Source organism: Octopus bimaculoides, chromosome 4 (genome assembly GCF_001194135.2).
Source record: "Octopus bimaculoides isolate UCB-OBI-ISO-001 chromosome 4, ASM119413v2, whole genome shotgun sequence".
NCBI classification, from domain to species: Eukaryota; Metazoa; Mollusca; class Cephalopoda; order Octopoda; family Octopodidae; genus Octopus; species Octopus bimaculoides.
Window position 1 is genome coordinate 128,541,933 of NC_068984.1, and position 9,302 is coordinate 128,551,234.

General features: G+C 38.3%; 1 protein-coding gene across 1 annotated transcript in view; it reads left to right on the plus strand.

The window, feature by feature from the left end:
- Window positions 1–814, plus strand: part of LOC106882027 (pre-rRNA-processing protein TSR1 homolog) — a 19,682-nt gene extending 18,868 nt beyond the window's left edge. The window contains exons 19-20 of the mRNA XM_014932587.2: window positions 202–276; window positions 595–814. Coding sequence (XP_014788073.1) covers window positions 202–276; window positions 595–761 — 242 coding nt within the window. The 3' untranslated portion in view covers window positions 762–814. The remainder of the gene's footprint in view (window positions 1–201; window positions 277–594) is intronic.
- The last annotated feature ends 8,488 nt before the right edge of the window (window positions 815–9,302 follow it).

A 9,302-nucleotide genomic window follows, 5' to 3' on the forward strand; every position in this document is an offset into this window, starting at 1 on the left:
ACAGAAATTGAATGAAGCCCCCCCCCCCCATCTCTCATATATATATATGCATGCATGCATAAATCTGCCTCAATTCCATCTGCCCTTTGCAAAATGATGAGATATATGTATATCTCTAAATAATCCTTTTTCTTTTTTTCTTTTTAGGATATATTTTATTACTAACCATCCAGACATTTATTAAATGTTTTCTTTTTACAGAGGATGTTAACTGGTTTAAACCTGTTGAGCTGAAATCAAAATGGGGTCGCAGAGGTCACATAAAAGAAGCTTTAGGTGAGTTCTTGGAAATTGCTTTTCTATATTATATTTTTCGCTGGATATAAGAACCTGTCTCTCTCCTACTTACTGTATCTGACAGTGTTCTATCTACTCTGTCCTACTGATTTTTATTGTCTCAACTGTCTCTTTCATTTATCCTGCTTTTTTACTTATCTATCTTACTTTCTACATAGTGTTCTATCTCATGTCTCTCTATCTCCACTTAAATGTGGATAAATATTACCTCTTTGTATTAATTACTACCTCTGTCACTAATTTTTAACATGTTCTTTCTGTCTATTAATAATCAATATTGATCTTGTCTCTGTTCAGGTACACATGGTCACATGAAATGTATATTTGATAACCAGCTGAAATCTCAAGATACAATCCTCTTGAACCTGTACAAAAGAATTTTTCCTAAGTGGACATACAGTCCCCGTGTATTTAACCCTTCTCTAAAAGTTATGGAACAGATTGGTGATGATATGGAAAGCTGAAAATCTTGTTCCATTAAATTATAATTATCACAAAATAAATCATCTAAAGATAACTTGTTACTGGTGTTGTCAATAGCTCTGATTGAGTGGACCTATATGGTCAGTGGCATTTCTCTTTTGACCAGGTTTTCTCTCTCCTCATCGTTTTTGTAGTTTTGCAAGCTGTCTGTTGATCTCACTAGTGCCAATACACACTGTAAAGTGGTTGGAGATAGGAAGGGGACACACCTGTAGAAATCATGCAAACTGGAGCAAAATGCAGCCCGTGCATCCATTAGTTACTGAGACTTTTCGACTCATACCAGCATGGAACACAGGCATTAAAATGATGGATGTCTTAACCATTTAGTATTTAAACTGGCTATGTCTGGCCCAAATATTCTACCAGTTTTACATTCAAACTGGATGTTTCTGTGGCTAAGACATACGGGACTTGGAGGAGGGCTGGTTCCTAGATGTGTGCCGCTGGTGTATAAGCATGTCCCGATGTCACATAGGAGTCTCCCAACTTAGGGGTTACTATAGGCCCATTGTTTCATAGGTGTCCTTGAGAGAGCAAAAGACTAGCTATTCTATTAACAAACAGGAGATAATCATCAACGATTGATTAAACTGCTTCAGTTCTAGGTGACATGTTCATGTCTTGTGGTTCTACATTGCCAGTTATAGAAATCATGCTTAGAAGCCTCGCTAACTATGGCGAAGGTCACCAGAAAGATGGTTAATTGTCTCCAGCACTGAGCTGTTCACTTCCGGTGCTATAGCAACTGATGTCAAGACAGCTTCCTCTGATTTCATTTGAGTGTTAAGCATGAAACAGTGTCAACTTTTCCAATCTTCTCCACTGGGGCGTACTTTATGGTAAAATTGTAGCTAAGAAGTATTGCGATCCAGCATTATAACTGGGTCACTGTATAGACTAATGCATTTCTCTTCTGGAACCAAAATCGCAAGCAGTGGCTTGTGGTCCGTTATTCTCGTCAGCTATCGACCACAGCTTTTAGCTAGTAAGTAGAAACAAAATTCTTGACCAAGGCAAAAAATTTGGGGGTGCGTGGTTTAAGATCAATTTAGCTGTTATTTTTGGCACATCTCACGACCATCTCAGTGACTAAAAAAAAAAAAAAAAGCGAGTGAACACATTTTGTTGTTTTAAATAGTACATTACAAATGAAATAATTTTCAAAATAACCTTATAGCACAAACTTAAAAGATTTGGTAAAATCTCTAGTTTAACACTCAGTCACAAAAGTGTAATATGTATAAAACAATGTGTAGTAAACAAATATGAAAGAATGTGCGCCGACGAAAACCCAACTTTAACAATTATAAAAAAAGAATTGCGCCAACGAACAGGGGTGGGGACTCGGAAAATTCACATCGGCAATTTTCCGAGTCCTCTCCCCCCACCCCTATTCGTCAGCGCGCATTTTTTTTTCATATTCGTTTACTACGCTGTTTTACACCTATTGCACTATTTTTTTTTTCATTTTTGTGACCAGGCGTAGGAGTGGCTGTGTGGTAAGTAGCTTGCTTACGAACCACATGGTTCCGGTTTCAGTCCCACTGCGTGGCACCTTGGGCAAGTGAGCCTCGGGCCGACCAAAGCCATGTGAGTGGATTTGGTAGACAGAAACTGAAAGAAGCCCGTCGTATATATATATATATATGTTTGTGTGTGTGTTTGACTACCGATGCTGGTGTGTTTACGTCCCCGTAATCTAGCGGTTCGGCAAAAGACACCGATAGAATAAGTACTAGGCTTATAAAGAATAAGTCCTTGGGTCGATTTGCTCGACTAAGGGCAGTGCTCCAGCATGGTCACAGTCAAATGACTGAAACAAGTAAAAGAGTAGATGTTAAAGAGATTAACCAAAGGTTTATCCAAAAGCAAATTAGAACATTACATATTAAATATTGAAAAAAAACACAAACATCTTGTTCACCAGTTCATTGAAAAAAAGTTTGAAATGTATTAGAGTAATTTCTGGAACAAATTGTCATTAGACCACATGAGGCTTCGGCAATTACCGAACGGATGCTTCTTTTTTTGAGTTCGTAAGTTTTGGTATTTTGTTACACAGACGGATATAATTTTTGCTTTTGGACATTTGTAGTCATTTTAATTGAACCTGCTTGGCGGTGGAAGTTTTTTTCTTTGACTATACAAGTTCACCCCTTCGCGAGCGAATTTTCAATCTTAATTTGTGTATTGTTTTCGGAGTTTTAACACTCAATTGTTTATTTTCGATCATGGCCTCCAGCTTTGGAGAGGATAACCCCCACCCCAAGTCGAGGAGCACGAAGAAACGTTTTCTCTCCCCCTTTGTGAACAAAACGAAAGCAATGAAATTAAAAAAAAAAATACTACCAATGCCACCACAATTAGCAACACTAGTGAAACACATGGAAAACCCGGAGAACACAAGAACAATAAAAGCTACAGTTGCGGCTTCGCATCCGCTGCAAAATTTTACCAAGAAACACTAAACGTAAGTGTCAAGGATTTAAAAAAGTTCAACAATCTAATACAAAGAAATGGCATAAATGTATTATTAACCCTGTCTTACGAAATTACACAACACACAGCACAAAAACGGTCATCTACAAAACTGTCCCTAAAATGCAGAAAAATAGAGCTATCAAAAAAACAAATAGAGAAGTGTTTACACCCAATTTAGAATAGAATCACGTACTCCCGCGATCGACTGATTCTAGTCTCGAACGATTGATTGTTGAGTATTTTGTTGAAGGCTTCTGTCCAGTTACGTGTACGTTGAACTGTTGAAATTGTTAAAATTATTGTTAATTTGTTGCTGTTTACCAAAAACACACAGCTTATGCAGCAGGCGTGTGGGTTTTTGTTGTATTTTCCCCTCGTTTGAGAAGGATAACCATATGCCTGAAATAGCCGTAGAGGAAGGACGAGCAGGAAGCCAAGGAAGCTACGCGTCGGTAGCTGGAAAACAGAACATGACGAAGACAGTACAACAGTTAGAAATGAGAGAAGTTGCTATCCCACCATGATAAATTATGTGAATGCATGCAATTTACAGACAGGGGGGGGGGGTAGAGAGTAAAATTGACTCCTCCGGAGGATTTAATCGGAGATGCGAAAAGAACAGTATTTTATAGGACTATATTTGTCCGGAAAAAAGATTGAAATGGCTCCAGAAGAGACCATTGAAAAATGTTTAGACTCAATTAGAAGACATCTACTACATCCGAGGTAGGAAATAGGATACAGTGGAGGTAAGATTTGCCTCTGGAGAGGTGGCAGTTAAGCACTCCACTGTACCAGTAAGAACTGAAGAATGGCTGCCCCTGCCAATCTACCTGGGGAAACGAGTCTCTAGGGTGAGGATTGGCAGGATTCCGCCAGAAATAAGAGAAGTATGGATTGCGGCAGTTGTACTCTCTGGAAGCAATGAGGACCCATTGGTTGTGCAGGCAACCCGGGCACAGCAATTGAATTGGTAGGGTTACTGCCTAGAATTAATTGTCCAGGCCACCCAAGCGGACCTAAACGAGCTCCCAGAAATTGAGTTACCGGAAGACAAAAAATTAACAGTGACAGAAGGGAGACCGCCCACCTGCTATGGCTGCAGCCAGAAGGGGCACATAAAAAAGAAGTGCCCCCAAAACGAACAAGAACAGAAGAAAGCAGTGGAGATCCTGACCGAGATCGGGAGTACAGCGAAGGTAGCAGAAAGGACCCAGGATGCAACAGAGATGGAACAAACAGACCAAGATGCCGAGGAGGACTACATACAAGTAACAAGAGAAAGAGAAAATCACGTACGTAGCAAGGGGGAAGAAATTAGGCACTGTGGAAGTGAGATTCACCTCAGAAAACGAAGCCAAACAACATTCCACATTACCACTAAAGACAGAAAAAGAAAATGGTGCTCCTGCCGACCTACCTCGGTCGGCGAGTCTCAAAAATTTGGGAAATACCTCCAGATTTTGACATTTCTTGGGTAGTGGCAATTGACATTGGAGGAAAAAATTGAAATTCTACAAATAAACAAGCTACACCAACAAAATTGGAGGGGTGAAGGACTGAAGCTTTTATTTCAAGCAGACCAGCAAACGCTCGAAAAAATTCCAGACCTTATCCAATTATCAGAAGGTGCAAAATTGCGTGTATCAGTGGAGATAGGTAAACCGAGGACAACAGGACCACCTCAAAGCCTTTTGCCCGCAGAGATCAGACTGGAAACGCTCCCTTCCATCAAAAATAGTAGCACAACACCAACAGATGCAAACTACATTAGAAGCAATGTCATCACCACCTAAAACAACGACTACACAAATTACAGAAAATACAAAAATAACAGCAGAGAAAACAGAAACAACACCACCATCACTAATGGAAGTGATACCAATCTCAGCTACAGGACTGAATACGAAAATAACTACTAAAAATACAACAAACAACAACAGCACCAAAAGAAAAAAAGTAACACCAATAGACATCAACCCAACAGATTTACCCCTCCCCGAGTCTGACTCGGACATCTGCAAAGAAACGAATAAAGGAGAGTGGAAAGAAGTTCTAAAAGGGAAGAAAACGAAAAACAGACAACCTCAGCAACATAGACACGCTCATACAACCACAACACTACTGCCAGCACTGCATACAAAGCCGAAACCACCATCGAAAACCATATCAAACCTCACGGCAGTAAACACAAACAATGCACAACTTAATTACATACAAGAACACACCGACCGCACTCCAAACAATTATCTTTGAACAGCACCACACATACAGACCCTCAGCATTTCAAATAACATGTTCATTGACACAAAGGAAAATTACCTCAATGCAGTGGGCAAATTTCAGAAAACCATAATTAAAACTAACAATCTGATCGTAGAAACACCCACAGCCAGCCAGAGGAGTGAGAAAACCACTCACCCTCCCCCAATCAGAACAGCAAGTATATTTTTCCCCCCATTTCATAACCACACATCATGGTCTTGCTCAAGTTAAGAAGTTTAAAAGTTCGCTGTGGAAACAGAGGCTCTTCCTTAACGACCTCAGGTCACTAGAATTGGATGTCGTAGCCGCTAGCGAAACGAGACTGAACGGGCTGCAAGCTTTCACACTCCGTGTCAGCCGAGAGGAGGCGGTGGAACTGCGGTTTTGTTCCGGTAAGGTCTGGATATAAGTCTTTGTGGATCCCGAAGGCAAGCTGGTCATCCTCGATGTGAACGGCAGTGGTTCGAGATAAACTATACAGGCACAAAACTTGGAGGGGACGAACAAACAGACGTGAAGAAATTCTCCTGATAAGAATATATTCTTGCTTTTAATAGTCCATTGTTTGGGTTAACTTGTAGTAACGCCGTGCGCATGCGTAGAATTAAACAACCAAGCGTTCCCGCTTCTATTCTATCTCTTTTGCGGTCGGCCGACCATGAGCATGGACGTGTCAAGAGTGTCTCTAATACTCCAACCTGGAGACAGTCTCTTTACGTGTTAAGCTGTCTCTCTACATCTTTCGGACTTACACTCGACAGCTCGCTTACAGCTACAGAACAACGTCTCAGCAACTATGCTCATACACAACAGAAGCTGTAACAACAAGAACTAAAGATGTATATATTTACCACCTGAATAAAGTGTTGTTTGAGTTGATAGTCTGGAGTTCAGCGTTCCGTTATATTTCATAATTTTATAGTAGGAAAGCCAGGTATACATCTAATGATGTATAACCCACTTTCTACTAAAAACTCATTTTTCTTTTGGTTAATTTTTGACTTCCAGTGTGATTGTAGTAATGAATGCTCAATCCAAAACATTGATGGTTCAAATTCATACGACCCTGACTTTCCTGACGCTTTATTTCTCTACAGGAAGTGAATAATGAGGGGGGAGGAGAATACAATTCCTATTTTACAATAAGTTTGCACGTATTCCGAATACAAGTGGGAATTAAGCAGGTGATTATTTTGTTTCAGGGATAACTAATCCATATTTGTAATGGGAAATTGCTTTAAAATAGTTCATGCGGTTAATTGCTTATAACGGTATAATATATCAGTTGAGAAAACACAGGCTAAAGTCAGAATTTTGAAAGAAAAAAAAAATCTGAAGTAACTTTTTATAATTTTCCACAAGACTCAAGTTAGGGTCTTTAACTGAAATTTTGCTCATGATATGTAGTTAAATACAAGTAGCAGAATAAAGCCAGTCGAAAGTTCTACTGTTTATTGTTGGTTGGCCAAGAGACTAATGGCTGTGGCTAACTTAGTTGATCAAAATCTATGCGGAATGTGATAACATTAAAGTGCGTGTGTGAAAGTAATCAACAGGAAAAGAAAGAATACTACACGAGGAACAAGTTTTAATAAATGTATAAGTTTAACGCTTTGCGTGTGTGTGTATGTTGTAGTGTAATTAGTATCGCAGTATTCAGGTCTGGGTGGAAAGTTGAGGGATTCTACAATAAGATATGGCAATTTGTGCTTAAAATATTTCAATAGTAATTTATGCAATAACAGTCGTCCTATTAGTTCATTACACTCAAACTGAATGAAGTAACCCGATCCCTATAAAGTATACCTGAATCATTACACGGTGTTTTGGACGTTAATTTACTTATGTTTTTATATTGGTCTGAAATACTTAATTTTCTTAACAACTAATAATGTCCATTGGGAAAATGCTTTGCCTGTGTAATAATAATAATGAAAAAAAAAAGTATGTTTAAAAAACTTAGTTAAACAATCTCAAGTCTGCCCAATAGTATCAAGTGTAAAACGATTCTTTTCAATCGAGATCGATAAATCTTAAATGTTTCTCTTCATCGATTGAACCCTTTGGTTCTGTTCATTGGTTACAGAAACACACCACACATCACAATTACAGGTCCAGCCGGAGACTTCTAACTATTGTTTTCTATTCGCTTTTATTACTCACCCAAATTAACCGATGAATTTTATTTTTACTCAAACAAAGGATTTTCTAATTAGCTCGTTATTGTTCTAAGGAACATCTCTCTGAATGTCATTGCGCTGCTATTGAACTGGAAGTACTAATCCCCTAAATTCTATAATGTTAGAGAATTGTTGATGAACGTGCAAGAAAACATGCAAATAAATCCCAACTGTATAATAAAAGTTATTAAATGTTTACACGTCCTTCGGAGACAAAGAATAGCCTCGCAATGAAATGTTGAAGAATTATATCATTCGTTTAACTTTATATGATCTAGAAGGAAATATCATTCAAATATTCTGGGGCGGCTCAACAAAGCTGATATAAAGAAATACCTGAGCAACCATCTACAAAATGAGATTTGTTCTAAAATGGTTAACTTTTTTCACGAGAGATTTACTTAGTGAACTAGGCACACATATTTCCCCATCCAGTTATTGCTGACTAATATATTAACACACATAAAAGAATAACGTTGTTGGATCGACAAACGCTTGGTGGACAATAAGGAATATTTGAGCTTTTTTTTTTATTGTTTGCCTGACTTAAAACCTTCAACACAATTTTCAATTACATATACACTCATAAAACTACAACTGCTTTTATATAACTGTAGAGTAATATGATTTGATACTAGTGAATCTATTTCATGAGTTAAAAATCAAACAAACAAAAACTATATAACAGAGCCTGGAGTCAAATAACGTCTGGCTGGTATCTTAACTTCGAGTGCAGTTAGATAGGTAGTAGTACGTAGTGCTTATTTCCAACGAATTCTTGAAGATTTTACAGTCATATTCGAGTGTTTGCCAAGAATGTATACAGTTAAAACTGGAAGCTGATGTTCGTGGTGTATTGTTAGATGGTGTCAAGATCAAAATCTGACCTCGATACTTTTAGTTTCATCATATATTTCTTTCAGCTCTTGCATCGCATAAGTCACTGCAATCGGCTAAAAGTCGCCAACAGATGAACGAATGATGACTGAATTACTAAACAAGTTTTGAAATTTATAAGAAAAGAAAAGTCATTTGACATTCTCTATGATGAGATTGAAAATGTGCATGCTAGAAATAACAGCCAAATCTTCCTAAAATCACACGTATCATTTGAAAGCGAAAGGGAACACTGAATAATATAGGCCTAGATATACATTGTTTGAAATAGAAGAATGGAATATCTTTGCTTGTAGGTTTGCTCGTTCAGGTTTGATTAGGGCAATAGCTAGAATGTATGCTGTTCGCGACAACCCTTGAGTTTGCTGTCTCCTATACAACGACAAAAAAAGCGCAGTCTCATAAAAGCGTCGCCCGAGGTGGACTGTCTCCTCGCCCAATACCCAGTTACGCTACTGGGTGAGGAGCAAACGTCTCCATGACCTTTGTGCGTTCGAGTGGGAGGAGAAACACTTAAAACATGTTAAAGACATTTTGTCAAGCTAATATAGGCAACATAGAAGGGAAATTAAACATAAAACAACATTTGATGTTTTGCCATAAATCTTAATATTAACGTAATAACATTGTTTTTGATTCAACTAATTACGATCACTGCAAATACTGATTATTGGAATTTTCTAAAACCTTCGTCAT